Below are 17,817 nucleotides of genomic sequence, written 5' to 3'. Positions count from 1 at the left end.
CATGATGCTGGCCGCCACACAGGCGGAGTGCCTCCGGCTTTCCTCATGTCGGCCCTGGCTAGAGGGCTTGGTAGGTCTGGCACGCTGGAGGGGTTCGAGATAGGCGCGCGGCCGGGGTGCAGGAGGCTGTCTGGAGTTGCTGGGTTTGGATGCGTCGAGAGCGGCTGACTGCAAGGTGGGGCCTTGATGCTGGACCCCACTGATTTTTTAGTCGCAGTCTTTGAAGGATGAGGAGAGCGTTCGGGGTTTCGCTGCTTCTGGTGAATACGATTGTCAGTGGTGCTGCTGGTGCTGATGGGGGTGGAGAAATAGTGGAGTTGGATCAGACCACTGGAGGGTCTGTCGCCGGTCAGTCACGGAACTGCAGCAAGTATTATCACCTCGAATGCTCTCCGCATCGCGCCGTCGCGGTTCAAGCGAGACGATGCAGCTGCGAAGAGAACAGTGTCCGCGGCATCTGCAGCCACATCTGCATGCAAATCTAATCGGAGGCCCGTGGAGTAGCATTTCCGGCGCAGGGTGTTCTATCGCTGCTGCTCCTCATCCATCACTAAGGTGTATATGCCCAAGCTCCAACCCGTGAGGGGTGCGACCCCGGTGGCTTCGCGCCATGATTTGGACCGCGCATGGCTGGCTCGACTTGGCCGAAGTATGTTGTGTTGGGACTGCAGCAAGTGCATGTGAAGGCTGGATCGGCAGACGGACTGGCTCGAAGGAGGGCAGTGAAGGACAACGAAACGTCGTGCAGGGCCGTTCTCGAACCGTGCTTCCCGTTCCGCCTCACGCCGTTGTTGCATTCTCAGGGTCTGAGAGATCGGCACTAAGGGGCTAATGGGCAAATGAGGGGTCCTGGCTGTGGTGTTGAGCTGTCATGGAGGGCTAGCAATCAAGCGTTGGGCTGCGGGCAGACGGTGGTGGGGAGCTCTACAGGGCTGGCGGCGACGATGTCGGCTGGAGGCGTGGACAGTAGGTACGGCGTATACGGAAGAAAACCTCGCGGTACAAAGATGCGTGAAGGTACTTGGAGGTACATGCGGGAGCTCCTGCCCACATGGGCTCCACTGTTCCCCGGACTGCGACGTGCGTGAAGCACAGTCTTGTTAGCCTCCAGCTAGCCCCGCGGCTGGGGACTGAGTTTTCGTTGATCTGGGCCTTGGGGATCGAATTGAGGTGGAAATTCTCGCCGTTGCTGAAACTCCTCAACCTCGCGAAAAACATTCCGAATACAGATGAGTAAGCAGGACCCGGCGATTGGTGGCACAAGCGAGGCTGGTCGGAATCTTCCGCCGTAAGTGCTGTCACCGACGTCAACGTCAAAGTAAATTGCATCGTCTCTGGTAAGTCAACACCAATTGCACGCGCGATCCACCCTGTGCAGCTCGATCTCTGAGTGCCGCACACGCAGTCTTCACCTACGCGCCCAGCATGGCCCCCTCCCGAGCACTGCAGCGCAGCGCTGCATCCCTCCTCCGCACGAACCGAGCACCTCGCCTCCTTGCAGCATGTCGGACACGAGCAGCCCAGCCTTCCCAGGCATCTCCTCTTCTCGCAGTGCGCCCGCCGCCCCTGGCATCAGCCCATTCTGCAGCCTCCAGGAGACCGTACTCCCAAGAAGCTGCCAGCAGCAGCAGCAGCGCGGTCGAGCCGCCGGATTACCTATCCGAAGGGGAACTAGCAGTCTTCAACAAGATTAAGGCCGAGTTCGACCCTGTCAATCTGGAGGTACATATACATCTATCCGTCCCACCCAACATCCCATGAGCTCGGCTCGCGAAAAAGAGGGGAACGGGACATCGACGATGGGATTGCTGGCGTCGCTTCCCCGGCCTTCCCCACACTTCCAGTGTCTATCCGAGCAAGATCGCTGACGCATGCTGCGCGCAACAGGTGCAGGACATTAGTGGCGGCTGCGGATCTATGTATGCGCTGGATATCGAGTCGGCGCGCTTCAAGGGCTTGACCGTCATCAAGCAGCACAAGCTTGTCAACCAGGTGCTGGCGGACGAGATCAAGAGCTGGCATGGTGTGCAATTAAAGACGCGGCCGACTTCATAATAAAACCTGTGCGGTGGGATTTGGGCTGAGTTGCGTGACGGTGAGCGCCAGTGCGTGTGTCGCACTGGGGACAGGGCCGGACAGCAGTGCGCTCATTTTGGTGTGGCTTCTGCCGGGGAGAGGGATTTGGAGGGTGCTGGGATAATCGAAGATGGTGGATTCGATTATCCCTTTCTTAATGACCTAGAATATGGGAGGTACGGGAATGGTGGAGGTTGCGATACGTCCCACCAGACCCGAGGTCTGGCACCTACAGAGTTTCAGGGTACGGCTGCCGAAAGCCCGAGAGGAGTGTATGATTACAGATGTGCATAGTTGATGTCTGGTTAGTGCTAAGGACATTGATCCATGCACACTGTTCTGCCACTGCGTGCGGTGCTCCAACAGGTCTATACAAAGTCTGGGACGAGGAACAGCACCGCCAAGTGTGTACTTCCATCAGCCACTGCCTGAGGTCGCTCGGCAAGCTTACTGAACGTTCCAATCAAGAAAGTTCGGGGTTTCTAAAATGCATCAAGGGATTTAAGCAGCGGCGGACAAGTGTACACGGATTTGTGACGAATTATTGTAGTATTAAGGGCATTGTAGACATTTATAATGGTACACATAGCCATTCTAGCATGTGCATTAAGCGTCCGGCCTTCTTTCAAGCAAATGTCTCGCGGTGAAAGCATCTTGTACAGTGACAGGTCATAAGTCTGTGCCAACGCATTTACCACTGTTTCGGGGACCCCTATGGAATTTCAAAAACCCAGGCATGATGTCAAGTTTCAAGCAGTGCAATTCAGACTGCCTCTTGACGTACTAGCTACTTACTAGCTGGGCCGCTCCTCACAGTGGTGTCGAGTGAGCAAGATTAGAGCCAAGCAGTGATAAATGCGTGTGCCTAGACTTATGGCCCTGTACTGTAGTCTAGAGATCTGCGAAATCTCCCATTCACACATACGATAAGCCGTTGAATTTGTCTGTGTATACTCGTCTAGCGCTGTCTGAAGGTTCTTCTCAGGTTGTGAAGAAGCAGTTCTGTGTTGATTTGAAGAGGCATAAGGCCCGTATATATAGCCTATGAAAGGGGGGGGGGGGTACTCCCCTGTTCCCCCTTGTTACGGATATGGAAGGATGTAACGCCACTGACACGCTAGTAGTGGCAACCTGAGTGTTCTCGATACATTTTCACAGAGCTGAAGACTGAAACTCATCCTTTTGAACAATCACTAACTTCGCTGGGGCACCTCAGACAGTGGACGTGAATGCGTTCACAAAGGTCAAGGCTTAGATAACCAAGCTACTGGTGATAGGCATCACCAAATCATATCTCATAGATAGTAAATCAAAGCAATGGATTATTTATTATCGTGCCTATGGGCACAAGAATGAGTATAACCAACCCTGAGCGCCGACGCCAGATCCCTACGATACCTTCTCGTTGGTGCCCTACTTATTCCATGGCTGCCTCAGTCATCGAGTCATATCGCTCACTTGCTCCATCATCCTCAACGTCCTCCGTACGTTTCTGCTTCCCGTGGGCTAGTAGACGGTCTTCCGGGTAGTCGAAAAGCTTATCGAATATCTCATTGTATTGCTCAGCGGTGAGATTGTCGTCGTGGGGCAACGGGTGATATTCAAGTGGCACCCAGAGTAAGGACAGCGTAGGCGTAGAACGCTCCGTCGGCGGGTTCTGGTCTTCGGGGGCTTGAGAGGAGTTAGCGTAAGTCCTCGGATAGATGACTTCCTAGACTTTACCGAAATATGCCCAGGGGGGAAGAGCGTGCACTTCGCCTGGGGCCAGCGGATGCTCAATATCACGGATGTGAACACAGAAAACGGCGGGCGCTTGCATACAGGGCTTGAAAGGTATATCAAGACGGGTGTGAATACAAATACCGGGGCGCCGCTTAGCATAGGGCTTGACAACTTCGGCGATGAGGTCAGGAAGCTGCGGCCGGGTGATCTGAACTCTTCGGGGCACGTCGAGTGGCAGCTTGGGCGGCTCAGCCTCCAATGCTTTCTTTGCCTCTGCAGCGTTTCTTGTGCGAACTAACACCTCTTGAGCGGCCCCTATGCGACCAACCAAGTTGCGGAAACGGCTTTCAGCCTCTTCGCCCCTGATGTAGTATTCATCGAACTCAGGCTTGAAGCGTCTGAATTGCGTTTCCAACCAGCTTTCGTAGATGTACCGGTAGGTTTCAACGACCTGGTCACGAGGCATTATGAGCCCAGTCTTTAGGTGTTCGGGGACGTGGAATATGTCACCCTTATCCACGAACATCTTGCGCACCATATAGTAGGCGAACCCGGCCTTTGTGCGCAAGAAGACGCCTGCTCCGCGTGAGCTAGAATCGTGATTGAAGACCATTTCCACCATTTTACTATTAGGGCATGACCAGGGGATCGTGGGTCTGATATTCTGCGGTGTGGCTGCCGCCTGCTGGCAGGACTGTCGAGCGGCCTCATTGGGAGGTTGCTGAAGAGATGGAGACGAGTCGGTATGGGGTCGAGGGGGTTGTAGCCCAGGAAGGGCGGGGGCCTGGCTGGAGAGTCGCACTCGCGCGGCGAGTGCATGAGCGTTTCGGGCTATCGATGAGCTAGTCGCGGGCTGTCCGACAGCGGCCAACTCTTGAGCGCGATGAAGTGCGACACGTTCCAGATGCTCAGCGAGAGGATGATGAATGCTTTGTGCCCTAGATAAGCCAACGGGAGACTGAGAGGCTTGGGGGCCCGTGACTGTAGATGCGGCAGGCCGCTGATGGGGAGAGACATAGCGCACTTGCTGAAGGAGGTTCTCGAAGGTCTGCGGCGAAAGCGGAGTAACTGATGGAGTAGTGTTTTGCGCCATTATAGGGGAAGATCTCGCGATGGACGAAGAAGCGGTTGGCTGGTGTTCAGGAAGATGGACGTACTCGCGACTAGACCATAGCAGCGTGGTGTTGGATGAGGATGAATTGTCGGTCGGGCGTCGAAACGACTGTTCGCCTGCGCCAGCCACCTCGCCTCTCTGGCCATCGACTGGCGACATAGTACCAAGGTTGCGCTTCACTGCGAACATTGCAGACGATGGAGCGGAGACCATCTTAGTATAGCCCTCGACACGGCGTTGCAGGAGAGCGGGATTGCCGGCCGTTCGACGAGTGAATCGCGGCGGTTGCCACGGTCTGCAACTTTGGTTAGTTCCGGCCGTGGAAGGACGGTAGGAATGTGATGGATGGGACCAGGCTTGAGATGCCCATGGAAAGCCTAAAGAGAACCTTCTGCTGTAATATTAGTTACTAAGCGTCACCCTCTATGGCTCTTTCTCTGGATAGAATCCCACCATATTCTTGGTCAAGTGCAACTCGGATCCTCGGATCTGGGCACCTGTTGCAGGGCTTAGGGATCAGTCTATTAGCCCTTCCTTGATAACGTTTCAGATGCCCCAGTGAATTCAACAGCATCTCAAGATTATAATCTGGCATCTTGTCTAGGAAAACAGAGTACGCCGAAATGCTCTGGCAGCAGCATGTGAATGCGTCCGCCTGTTTACGACTGCCTGAATTGATACATTTTCACAAATCCAATCGGGACATAGGTCTGAAATTTTGAGCAAGCAGTCCACCTGTGAAGCCACCTTAGACAGTCGCACTAGAATCCAGAGCGATGTTTTCCGTCTGATCCATGTAGAAATTTCTGAAGCACCTACCAGGTTACCAAATGCTGAACAAGTATTGAATCCATCCATCAAGCCATACTGTGGTATATCGGGGGTATATTTTGTGTCTGGACCGTGCGCAGCATTCACCTTGTATTTAAAGTGCACCAATTACAGCCCCGTTTGTATTGCCTGAGCATTTTGATACATACAAACAAAGGCTATGATTGGTGTATTTGAAAGTAAAGGTGAATGCCGCGCACGGTCCAGACACAAAATAAACCCCGGATACCACAGTAGCTTCGAAAGAAGATATGCTCATCGCAGGTTCGTGGATCCAGTATGGCATATACCACGGACGAATGGGTGTGTTGTTTCACACGCTCGTATTACACGGCCCCTTTTTTTTTCTCTTTTATTCTGTGTATTCTTTTGTTTTGCATTCTTTTCTTCGTATTCTTTTCATCGGAATCTTTTCATCGATTTCTTTTCATCGGATTCTTTTCATCGGATTCTTTTCATGGAATTATTTTTCATTGGATTCGTTTGAAGGGTAGCAAGAACGCAACGGCGACAAGCAGTGGCTGAGGTCTTGAACGAAGCTGTGTGGCTGATCGAAATAAAATCTCCGTCGTCGAGCACAAAAGCGGACATTGTTAATAGACTGACCAGCATCGTATATCCTATATACGAGTTGTATTGACCTCCTCCAACCACTGGTTTGCGATTGCAACGCTCTGAATTCACGTATTGCAGAACGTCAATGGTTCTGAGTCTCGATACTCACCAGGGCAGCGAGCATTGAAGACTTTCAGAGGTTTCATGAAACACAGCTGATAGAACTCCGTGCATATTAGTTTTTCAAGTGTGCGGACAATCCTCATCGAGACCCCCTGATTAATAAGACAGTCCCATGGTTGAGATGTCGTCAGGAAACCGGAGAAACTTCGAGGTCCTAGTCGCTTGGCACGCTAGACGAAGATTCTAATCCCCTCTACTCTGTCGACATTCTTCTCAGGCACCTGGGTACGGATAAAGTCCCCGTCTCTAACATGCGATGAAACTTGGGAGCCTTCGACCATAGAGCCCCACGCTCGGCATAAAATGGCAATGGCTGAGCCGGCATCTTCAGCAATCATTCCCATTGATGAGAACGCCATCCGTCAAATAGGTACAGAAGCTTCTCATCTCATAGCTCGCCTCGACTCGTTTACAACTGTCGATGAAAGCCAACTTAAGTAAGGTTGAAATTCTTGATGGTCTATGGCTTCCATATGCTACCCTATCTAGGTGCCTACAATGTCCTCTGCTAACGACGACCAGGATAGTGAAAGATGCCCTTCATGCACTGATAGGGACAGCTGAAGTTGCAGAATTATCACCACCACATCGCGCTACCGCATGCATTGCCTTGTGTGGAATCTTTGAGCCATGCCAGGTTTCCAAATTTGAGATTGTACGCAATGTCATTTGGGAAGAGCAGATTTGGTCAAGGCTCTTTGGCATTTACCTGGACTTTTTCGACAAATCCAAAGCGAAGTCCATGAGACAGCTGCTCGTTGTTTTCACTGGTGTATTAAAAAGAGAGAACACTCCGCGTTCCTTACAATTTCGTGATCAAGCGGTCTTGAGAGCCGTCAACCTCATCTCTAGGTACCAAAACCACCGAAAAGTCAAACCTGCATTGCAAGCACTGGCACACTTCATATCCAAAGACTTGGTCTCCATCGATCAGCTCATTGATCTATCCAGCGGGTCTGATGTGAATTCAAACCGCCGTCCGCTACGAGCAGAGCTAGGCCAGAACCTTCTCGCGAAATTCCTCGACTGGGTACTACACAATGACACTGCGCTTGCTGCTGGACATTTAGTCGCCCACTTCATTGCAAAAACTCAAAAGTTCACCTCTTTCAAAGACGGGCCAAGAACGGATCTTCCACTGTGGGTAAAGCCTTTCGAAAACAGCGTTCGGGCTTCTCCAGAGAGTATTCAAGAGTTTCGGCATCATGTCTTTCCGGAAGTCTTCCGTCTGAGTTTTGATGACTATATCTTTTTCCTAAATCATCTCCGATTGTACCGTTGCCTAGGCCAGACTTCGTCCATCGTGGCGGAGGACAAGGACGCCACTAACAGCCGATCGGATGACCCGGTGGAAACCAGCATACTTTTTGCTGCGCTTCAAGTTGGCAGAGATATTGGAATGGTCAAAGACGTTGGTCCGTTGCATGTAACCCAAGCTAACGAAAGTTACACTGCTGACGGGACTAGATCACGCCAAACTTAAGACTATCGAAGTACGTGCTGGTGTTTTGCTCGTTCCAGATGTTGTATTTGGAAGACTCTTATCTCATTTGGATCCGGAAGCTAGGCTCGCGGGAATCTCGCTCTTGGCTTCCTCTGCTACTATCACAAAGCCAATCACCAAAGGAAGCCTCCAATGTCTTCAAGATAACATGCTTCACCTCCACGCAGACACGGATGCAAATTTCCGCGGCGAATTATTAAGTCAGATACAACGGCTTTTTGACCGCCTTAGATCATCTACAGCGACTTTGAGCAAAGCGCTTGCCGGAAACACAGCAGCTCTGAAGTCACTCTCTAGCAAAAGTTCTGATGGGAGCCGAAAATCAGAAACCAACAAAGACGAGTTGCATGTTATACTGAAATACCATATCAACTTCATATCGTGGTACATCAGTTTCATTGACTCTGAACTTCGACCTACTGCGTCGTATCAGCGGCATATAACTGCGCTGAAGTCGCTAAACATCGTGATCAGGTCAGGCCTAGACCCTAGCGTTTCGCATACAAGCCTTGCAAAGCAAGCGCAAGGAGACAAGAAGTGGCACCATCAGAGGAAGATATACACTCCTGAACTAACAAGATCGCTATTAGACCTCTTGCTAGACCCATTCGATGAGGTCCATAGTGTGGCAGCTTCTATTCTCAGACTTAGGTACGAAGGAAATCGAACTATTCTACAGCAGCTAGACGGTCACACACCTCCTAGCGATAATCATACGCCATCCCCGCTTCGTCCAAATGAGATGTCCCAAGCCAAATCAATGGAGCTTTTGCGTTTTATCGAACGAGCCGAGAAGATCATGCTCCGAACTGGCCGGGCTGATCATGCTGACGGGGTAGCGAGAGCCTACGAGCTGTTGTATTCTCAGAGTGATGACAGTGGTTTTATTCACAGCATCACCGGAGAACATGAAGAGTGGTGGTTGTCCAAGTGGACAATTATCATCCATCTAACGGAGCAACTAGAACAGACCGTTAAAATCGCTCGACATAATCTCTCCGTCGCTGTAAACCAATATCCTGTACACGGTATCCTCGCTAGTATCAGGTAAGTCTATATGAGGTTACATGTATTACAAAGCTGATGCGCCGGAGATTCATTGTGGAGCGCGCTGATTTCTATTCGATCCTTGAAGCCGCACCGCGAAAGTCTTTAGAAGCATGGAGGAATCTACACTCCCGACTCTACATGGCTTTTCATGACGTGTGGAATTGCGTCCAAAACGTCCTGTGCAACGATGCACCTGAAGGCCATGTACCAGATGACATGGAAGCTGACTCACAAACCACGACGAAAGATATATTGAGTTACTCTTGGAGAGCGCTCAAAGAGGCCAGGTTAGTCAATCCCTCCGATTATGGGACCTCAGCTAAGCGAATCAGCTTGCTACTTCGGGCGATCGTCTCTAAAGCTCCATTCGAGACAGTTTCATCGCTCTCTATCTTGGATAATTTCCAGCTCAAGCGGCTAGGGACATTGTGCTTCACTCAGTTGATCAACCTCAGGCACCGAGGAGCGTGCTCCGCGGTGGCACAGACATTTGCAGTTTGCTGTCAACGCTGTTCTAAGATAGGAAACGAAGCTACTCAAGGCTTGTTGCTCTCATGGTATCAGGTACGTTACGTGGCCATTTCATGTATATATCATTGCTGAGGCGGTTTAGGATACCATGCTCTACATCCGGGACGAATCTCTAATCATCACCCGGCGCTCTGCCGGAATACCGTTTCTGATAACTGGGATTATTTCCGCAGACTCAGAGAGCGCCCTTTTCAAACATGTCGTGGAAGACCTTTTCTCGGAGGCGTCTTTAGACGTAGGGCTTTCGAAGTTCGATGAGAGCCGCATACCTCAGGTCCATGCACTCAACTGCATTAAGGACATCTACACAACCACAAAACTATCCTCGGCATCTGAGGTCTACCTAAGCAAGGGACTAGATCTTGCTGCGACAAAATTAGGATCAGAATTGTGAGTAGCACCTTCTTCTCAGCAGTGAGCATTTGATGTGACTGACGTTGGATAGTTGGCCAATCCGGAATTGTGGACTTATGCTTTTCAAGGCGTTAATTGAGCGGCTACTAGGTACAGGCGATACGCAAAACTGGAAAGAGAAACGCTTTACGAGAACGTCGCGCTTATCATACGACCGATTTCCCAATTTGCTCGATATTGTGGTCAGGTTGATGACGTTAGGGGAACCAAGCAGGGATGCCATCGAGGCAAGCTTTTCTATATCATCTAGAAAAACCGATCAAGCAATGGAGGCCGTGTTCCCGGCTCTACAAATCCTTCAACAAGCTCCGCCCCCATCCGCCAAAGAGGACGATATACGACTGCTTGTTCTTGAATTGACCAAAGCACCATATTGGTACATTCGGGACATGGCGGCTCGAACCTGGGTTTCTGGTCTCCGTTCTCACGACTTTCTGGACAAGATCCAGGCCTTGTTGGCCCAGACTAGCATTGGCCAGCATGCGATTCATGGAAAGCTACTTTGTCTACGATATGGACTGAAGGCTCGTTCAATGCCCACGTTGATCAAATCTTACTCTAGTATGCTGCTCCTTTTGATGATATGTATTTGACCTGGACTGACAACTGGATAGAGCGGGTTGACAGCATCCTGGAAGAGGTGCTGAATCATTTCAATGACTTGTACGAAGACATTTTAAACCCTCTAATACGTTCAGCCTATCTGGATGTCATCAATGAGTTCAGCAAGGCCTTTTTTCGGGCACGGCATACATCAAAACACTTGGCCACACTCAACAGTATCGCAGGTCACCTTCAGCAAGACTATCGAAGTAGTATGAGATACCTCACAACGGGGTTTCAATCGAGCCTGGTTGCTGGTTCAGCTCTGCTGCGCAAGTCCGTCAGCCTTTACCTCATCTTTCAGCAGTTATTCAAGTGGGAGATGTCCGAAAGACCTCCATCAAACGTCGAAGATAAATATACGGCTTTCGAAACCCTCTTGAGAGACCTTTCAAGATTCGATCCGGACAATTATTGCGTTCTTCTCGAGGAACTAGTCGAACTAATTGATCGCGCAAAATCTCATTCCTTAGCATTCTCCAAACCGCAGATCGTCGCCTGCTTCAATAGCATCTCACTAGATGCCATGGACCCGGAAGGCAAAGCCGCATCACGCACCGCCATCGCTTCCCTATTCTCAGATCAAGCAGTTAGATCTTCTTTCTTCAAAACTGCCGACAATCAGACTATTAGTCAGACGATTGAAGACCTCGAGAAGAGCAGTCTACGTGGCCCACCTATGGAATGCGAGGCCTCGTTGCCACTATATGGATACTTCCTCGACCACAAGGCACGAGTCAGTCCGGAATGGGACCTAGACGTCATTCAAGAAATGGAAAGATACGCCCGAACAATTTCTAGAGGGTTGGACGAGTCTAATGTACGCATCCCATGACGTCAATCATTGCCAGTCTTCTGCTAATGTATTCTCATAGCCTTTTGACATTAGATTCGCCGCCGCGCGCTCCCTCGCCGGACTCCAGCATATCTGGACTACACCCAAGAGTCCGCAATTGCTTCGCCTCGCATTCTTAGTCTACGATGCCCTAAACGACGATGACGACGACATCCGCGAGGTCGCTGCCTCCGTCGCTGCGAGAGTGCTGGCGGGTCCCGACTACATATCAAATTCCCGGGACGTCGTACCCTTGCTTGCTAGCCAACGGCTCGCGGAACACTTCGCAATCGTCTATACCGGCTATAGCCTCCTTCACGAAGAGGCCATACGCCGCTTCATGGGTACTGCAGTTGGCCAAGGCCCCTTCGAACAGCCGTTCCCAACTGCGCTGGTAGAAGCGCGCAAGGAGAACTCCGCACTATTTGCGCAAGAGAAGCAAAATCTATTCATTGACGAAAGTAGAGAAATTGCGATCTGGGCGGCAGTCTCAGGCCGCCTTCCCTTTGAGCCAGGTCCGAACAACGGCCTTCTGGAGGAGTTCGAGCATTGGATCATTGAGGGAGTCAATACGCTGACTACTACGACGGTGGAGGAGGAAGACGGAGCACTCGGATGGGCGAGTAAGCCGGAGGTATTCACGCTGGGGTTGCGAGTTGTGTACGGGGCGAAGGTGATACTGAGTTGGGCGCGGCGGTCTTCGCAGGCTCTAAAGGCGGGTGATGCGAGAAGAAGTACATTCTTGATAAAGATTGACAATCTCTTAAAGCTGTTGAGGGTATGGGGTGACGCTGGGCGGAAGAGAGAGGCTCATGGGCTGTGGTTGGAGCAGATTGAGGAAGCGATGCAGGTGACATTAGAAGAGAGGCTGGCTTAAAATGGGGTTTGACCTGTTGAAGGACTTCGGGACTCTTCAACATAACGGTTTTTTTGCGATAGTTTCTGGTTTCCAAGCTGCCATTCTGACTGCTGGAATTCCTCTTGAGCTTTGACCTATAGATCTATTGACTCGGCATACACCTCCGCCTCTACATTCACAGTAAGCGTTTATCTATACGGCTTCAGTACGTATGAGTACGTAGCTGCTTTATCAGCTTCCGCACTGCGTAGCTATACCTAGTCACGTTACTCTCCTTTCAATTACGTATATAAGCTCGCACATTCATACAATACAAACTCATGTTCACTTCAATCTATCTGACGAACTCCTGGTGTTTCCGCCAGCAATCACATTCTCCACGCTGTTAAGAACTGAGCCTATTATACATTCTGTTGCCACCGTCAAGGGTCCTACGATTCATGCGAACAGTCAGGTGGTCCCCACTTACTATTCACAATGAGATGGTAGGAGGTGGTGAGTTGCTTACGTTGCGAGCGGTGTAAGGGTGAGAGGAAGGATGGCTTCACTACAATGCAATCTCCGAGGACACCTGAAAGAAGACTTTGAACATTCAAGTGGATCCTCAATCATGCATCATTATTCGTCAGAGTCGTGATACCGGTGACTTCCCTTCAAGAAATAATTTGTCCTCCATCTGCCGATCTTTGCCCATCTCCTAGCTTTCTCCCATTTCCTGGTCTTCTTCGTTTCCTTCCATCCCTTGGTCTTATTCCATAGCCTCCTTGGCGTCTTCAAATTGCGATTCCGATCCTTCACTCTCGACCACCGTAACTCCGCCTTCCATATCCGTATCCTCTCCTTCCTCCAAGATCTTCACAGCCCACCAAGCCGCCTCTGTCTCCGCATTCAGCCTCTTCACACCCCCCACTACACCCCCAATCTCCCTCCCGCCGACCTCAACTTGGCAGTAATACCTTTCCTTATCGCCGGTGTCCACACGCCTATAAGTCACGGTATCGCTGATCGCCATATGACCCAGTCGCTCCTTAGGATGCAAACAATCAACAGCATCTCTCAACACCCGTTCTAAGCAGTCCATGATTCCCAAGTTTCTGATAAACCCCTCGCAGGCAGAGATGTCGCCGTGGCTGTCGACGTATATAGCGCCGATCATGCTCTCCACGACATCAGAGAAGAACTTCTCGGCTTCTGTCCGCGCAAAGAGGTACCATGGGTATTTGCGGTCTTCTTTCAAGGCGCTGAGAATGGCATCGCGAGAAACCATATGGCGTTCTAACGCTGCCTTTTGTAGCTGAGGCGTCTGCGGTGATGAGTGACGTAGGTACTGCCAGAGCGCTCTTTGAACGATGGAAGGCTCCTGTGGAAGCCGCTCGTTTGTGACGAGGTCGATCGCGATGTTGGCTTGTTCTTTCGCAATTGTGTTTTCGAAGGACATGAAGGCGAGGAAGGCGGCATTGACCATGGCCGATCTGATAGAGTGCATCGTTTCGTGGCTCAATTCCGGGCTGTGTGCGTACAAACGGTCGACGATGATGTAGTCGAGCACGGCGTCACCGAGGAATTCGAGGCGTTGATACGAAGATGATGCGACTTCGGCTGGTCCAACAAATGATGGATGCGTGAGCGCTTCTAGCATTAGATGTTTCTTCGTAAATGTGTAGCCAGTGATCAAGTCAACCACCGCTAAATGGCGAGGAGAAGGCTCTTCCGGAACGGCATCGAAGAGCACTTCTTGAGACTCTTCAAGGGGCTTCCAGTCCTCGGTTGGTAGAAGAGTACAGAGACAAGAAAGAGCCTTCGGTAGACCTCCTACTACATAGCTTGCCCCTATCAACGACTCGATGACATCGGCGATTAGTTTCGAGGACCGCTCAACCTTCCCGACACGTTCCTCCGCTTGGCTGGAGATGATATCCGCCTCGTACTGAGGCTTCCACTTAGACCCAGTGAACCCTTTAGTGACGATGAAGCGCTCGAGGCCTAGCTGCATCGTAGCCCGAGCCAGGAAGCCATTGGAAGTCGTGCGGCCCTTTTCTGCGGTCAAATAACCTTCTGGCCACATCAAATGAGATGCCATGAGGTTTACAGAGGTACACAACTTTAGAATGCAGTCGCCAAGAAACTCTAGCCGTTGGTAGTCCTCTGCTTCATTTGCAGAAGAAGCCATTATAGCTTTGACAATAATACTTAGGTCTGTGGAATCAAAAGATACGGGGGCTAGAATGGTGGTGCGAAGACGTTCAGCAAGCATGTGCACCTCGTACCTGTTAAGGAGAGAGGGTATGAAGAGCACGAAAATAGAGAGAGAAGCTGGAAGTCGATGGACAAGGCAGTCTTTCGCTTCTAGTTCTAGCACATATGAATATGCTTCGTTAATCTGGTTCCCCGGGTTCTCTGGATGCAGAAAGTCTCTCCGTTTTGGGAAGCGAGAGACTGTAAGTCGCGGTTCTGTGCCGTTATTCTCAACCAAAACTTCTTGCAGGATGAACAGGCGATCTTCCCCGCGAACTTGAATTAGTCCAGCTTCTTGCCCTTGATGCTGACTCAAGAAAGTCAAAGCACCCACCGTTGGACTATCTTTCTCTGTCATCCGGAGCCAGTGACGCAGCTGAGTGGCCTTTGGAGAGCTTCCATCTTCTACAGGAACGAATAATGCCATAAAGTCGCGTCGCTCTGCTGGCATTCGAGATCCGAATATGGAGCGAAGAAGACGGAAAGTGGTTGCCTTGAAGAATTCGATTTCCTTCTTTTGATACAGCGCTGACTCGAGGGGTTGTGCCAAGATAACATATCGTTTTGTTGCATTCCAGTAAAGGATGACTTCCGGAATTTGAGGCAGTGGAGATTGAGTAATCATGATGAATCTTGCGGATTGCTCGCCAGCGGATGATAGGCAGACGAGAGTTCGATAATAGGTCGTGGCGTTCGCGTTGGAGCGTCTTCTTTCACTGAGCGATTCCGTCGGCTTGGTGTTCTCCGAAGTGTTCGTCGGCTGGGACAGAACCCATGACCATGGATTTAGCATGGGCTCTACTAGAATTAGTGAAGGGCGATTGTCCGGTATGTTGAATTGCGGCGTTCCTCCAAGCTCTTGACTAAGTGGGAGAAGGTTGTCGTTGATTAGTCCAGCTGCATGCAAAGCTTTGTATGCTTGCAAGCAAGCGTCTCGTTTCGCACTTTTTTCGGTCAACCAGCTTCTGGAACTGCTTGAACATCGTACTGAGGCATCTACCGATGCTGGAAGAGTGATATGGGCTTCTACCATGTCGTATTCGTCATTCTTGAAAGAAAATTGAGGTCTCATATCAATGTTAGAGTTGCTCTGCAGTACTGCGCAAAAATGGTGAAGATGCTGAGATGCGTTGTGGAGATCCACGAGGGCACTGGGAGTTGGTCAGCCGTGAACATGAGTCGTATCGAGCGTGGCAAAATTTTGGACTCTTGCTGAAACGGAAGAAAAAGCAGAGACAGAACTCACTTAGTAGCGGCGATTCGGAAAGCTAAGTTTGAATCTTCTTCTATCGTTTCCCTTTCTTCCGCAGCTTTGATTTCCCGAAGATCGTTCATATAAGCTTCCTTCATCTTTTCTTCAAGACTCTCCCAAGGATTTGAAGCTACTTGCACCGAACCGAAACTGGGCGTGAGAACTATGTATTTTGACTTTTCTTTTCGAGCTCGTCCGCGACGTTGAATGAATGCCTTCAAGTTCTTAGGGGGGTCGAAGTCAATGACGAGATGACAGCTGGATATATCAATTCCCTCTTCCAGCACGCTCGTAGCGATGATGAGATTTTTATCGCCGTCTCTGAACTTTTCTAGGACTTGTTGTTGGAGACGGGGCTCTGCAAGGTCCGCCAAATTCATTTTCCTCTTCGAGCTTATCGATGTACCAACGAAGGTTCCAATACGAAACGCATCCTTGGTTCGGGTGTGCTCGGAGAGCAGCTGTCCTAGCACCGCAACCGTTGCCCTTTGCTCGGCGAATACGATCCCTCTGAAATCAGGGTTAGATTCTGCAACTAGAGTGTCTACTAAAGCTTGTACTTTAGGTGTGCAGTACTGTCCAACGGGAGAAAGGACGGGAACAGACTCTACTAAAGCCTTTTCAAGGACTGCATGTAGATACTGCTTTTCGGTGTTGGAGTACGGAGTAAGTAGCGGATCTGAGCTGTCCAGGAGCCTCTCGAATTTCGAAGTGCATTCCCGCAAGAACCAGTCAGTGGCCCAAGAACCGAGGTCATTGAGTATATGGGTTAGCCTGGCCGCAATGTTGTTCAATTGCTTCTGACAGTACGTGTCATGTTTCATTAATGTCTTTTCCAACCTTCGCCTGGCCTGAGAATCGCCGGCTTCCACTTGCTCGACTAGCCGACGGATATAAGGGTCTTGCATACTATCGAGGGCCCCTACAATTTTGAGCAGGCGTTGATAAGAGTCTGGATTGGAATTCTTCCTTGAATGAAGGCCAGAATAGGAGACTATGGTGAATTGCGGCTTGTGGACGAACTGAATTAGTTCCGAGCGGTGAAGCTTGGGTGTCCTCGTGATTGCGTCAAGGTTCTTCTCAATTGTCCTGATGCTGTTCAGTATCTCTAGTGTCTCCAGTCAGAGTATTGAACGTACTCAAGACCCTTAGGGTTGGCATTGATAACAGGGCTAGCGCTGAGCCCCAAGATTCTAGGTATTGAGTCAGAGGCCGAAGAGAATTTCAGAGGTAGATAGAATTTCTGCATGATCTGGTGTGCTGGGTGATCTTTGGTACAAGAATGAGCTAGATGGAATGAGTAAAGTTGTCATGGGTCCTCGAGATGGTAAGAAAGGATACCTTCATCGAATATTAAAAGGCTCACACGGTTCAGCTTGACAAATCCGTGAGAAAGAGCATCAAGTAAAACGGCATGCGTCGAGATCACGATTTTGACGTTCTTGAGCACATCATCCCATATACTTTGATCTGTCCAACGATCGACGTCGTCCTCGCCGCTTAGGAAACGAACGCCAAAGCCTGGGAGACGGGAGCAGAATACGTTGTATTGCTGGTGGCATAACGCTTTTGTCGGAGCGAGGAACCATACCATCTAACATGATTTTGGCCGCATTAGCAATACAACCATATGAGAGAGTCGGGAGAAGAGTCGGTACCTGGTCAGGGTCGGACGTCTCTAGGGCTGCTTCTGTTCGGGCGAGCGCTCTTTGGAGATTCAGCAAAGCTCTAGCATCATAGATGTCCATATGATTGTTACATATGTGTCTTGCCACTGCCAGTGTCCATGGCAACGATAATATTCTCCTTGAGGCTGGCCTCAACCATTTCGGTCTGGTACGAGCGCAGACGAAAGGTCTCATTGGGTAGACCCGCCTGGACCGTGAATCCATTGTCTGAAGTGTCCGTATGGGTTTCCATAATGGGCTTCTCGAAGACGTAGAAAATAGAGAGATGAAATGTAGGAGTTCACTGTTCAGTGAACAGACCACGGAGTGCGGATGCCACTGAGGTGAGGTCGATACGAAGGCACGACTGTGCCACTTCATAAACC

The 17,817-nt window shown here is 50.4% G+C and overlaps 5 protein-coding genes across 5 annotated transcripts; 3 read left to right on the top strand and 2 right to left on the bottom strand.

Moving 5' to 3' along the window:
• The first annotated feature begins 1,077 nt into the window (after positions 1-1,077).
• BDZ99DRAFT_168826 (bola-like protein) lies at positions 1,078-2,274 on the top strand. Its single transcript, XM_033712943.1, has 3 exons — positions 1,078-1,337; positions 1,406-1,722; positions 1,888-2,274. Exons 2-3 carry the CDS (start codon positions 1,426-1,428, stop codon positions 2,053-2,055), a joined length of 465 nt encoding a protein of 154 aa, XP_033570627.1. The 5' UTR covers positions 1,078-1,337; positions 1,406-1,425; the 3' UTR covers positions 2,056-2,274.
• A 1,116-nt stretch (positions 2,275-3,390) lies between these two features.
• Positions 3,391-5,125, bottom strand: BDZ99DRAFT_576132 (uncharacterized protein; the record flags this gene model as incomplete). Its single annotated transcript, XM_033728539.1, has 2 exons — positions 3,391-3,747; positions 3,799-5,125. 2 exons carry the CDS (start codon positions 5,123-5,125, stop codon positions 3,494-3,496), a joined length of 1,581 nt encoding a protein of 526 aa, XP_033570626.1. The 3' UTR covers positions 3,391-3,493.
• A 580-nt stretch (positions 5,126-5,705) lies between these two features.
• BDZ99DRAFT_168779 (uncharacterized protein) lies at positions 5,706-6,327 on the top strand. Its single transcript, XM_033712942.1, has one exon. The coding sequence runs from the start codon at positions 5,904-5,906 to the stop codon at positions 6,228-6,230; it is 327 nt and encodes a 108-aa protein (XP_033570625.1). The 5' UTR covers positions 5,706-5,903; the 3' UTR covers positions 6,231-6,327.
• Positions 6,328-6,902: 575 nt separating this feature from the next.
• On the top strand, positions 6,903-12,682 carry BDZ99DRAFT_546992 (uncharacterized protein; the record flags this gene model as incomplete). Its single annotated transcript, XM_033726889.1, has 9 exons — positions 6,903-7,896; positions 7,949-8,636; positions 8,691-9,032; positions 9,080-9,322; positions 9,368-9,599; positions 9,649-9,956; positions 10,012-10,541; positions 10,595-11,403; positions 11,459-12,682. The coding sequence occupies 9 exons, from the start codon at positions 6,903-6,905 to the stop codon at positions 12,293-12,295; spliced, it is 4,983 nt and encodes a 1,660-aa protein (XP_033570624.1). The 3' UTR covers positions 12,296-12,682.
• Positions 12,594-17,684, bottom strand: BDZ99DRAFT_503257 (P-loop containing nucleoside triphosphate hydrolase protein; the record flags this gene model as incomplete). The annotated part of the gene is made up of 6 exons (XM_033723950.1): positions 12,594-15,663; positions 15,759-16,853; positions 16,904-17,051; positions 17,106-17,358; positions 17,423-17,471; positions 17,524-17,684. The coding sequence occupies 6 exons, from the start codon at positions 17,682-17,684 to the stop codon at positions 13,026-13,028; spliced, it is 4,344 nt and encodes a 1,447-aa protein (XP_033570623.1). The 3' UTR covers positions 12,594-13,025.
• Between the last annotated feature and the right edge of the window lie 133 nt (positions 17,685-17,817).

Source organism: Mytilinidion resinicola (assembly GCF_010093595.1).
Source record: "Mytilinidion resinicola strain CBS 304.34 unplaced genomic scaffold BDZ99scaffold_26, whole genome shotgun sequence".
NCBI classification, from domain to species: Eukaryota; Fungi; Ascomycota; class Dothideomycetes; order Mytilinidiales; family Mytilinidiaceae; genus Mytilinidion; species Mytilinidion resinicola.
This window is presented reverse-complemented; position numbering and strand designations above follow the sequence as displayed.

Bases quoted from the DNA above. Each gene is read 5' to 3' on its own strand.
- BDZ99DRAFT_168779 (XM_033712942.1), top strand. From the start codon at position 5,904: ATGATTGGTGTATTTGAAAGTAAAGGTGAATGCCGCGCACGGTCCAGA.
- BDZ99DRAFT_168826 (XM_033712943.1), top strand. From the start codon at position 1,426: ATGGCCCCCTCCCGAGCACTGCAGCGCAGCGCTGCATCCCTCCTCCGC. The intron at 1,723-1,887 runs GTACATATACAT...TGCGCGCAACAG, and splicing joins TCGACCCTGTCAATCTGGAG to GTGCAGGACATTAGTGGCGG.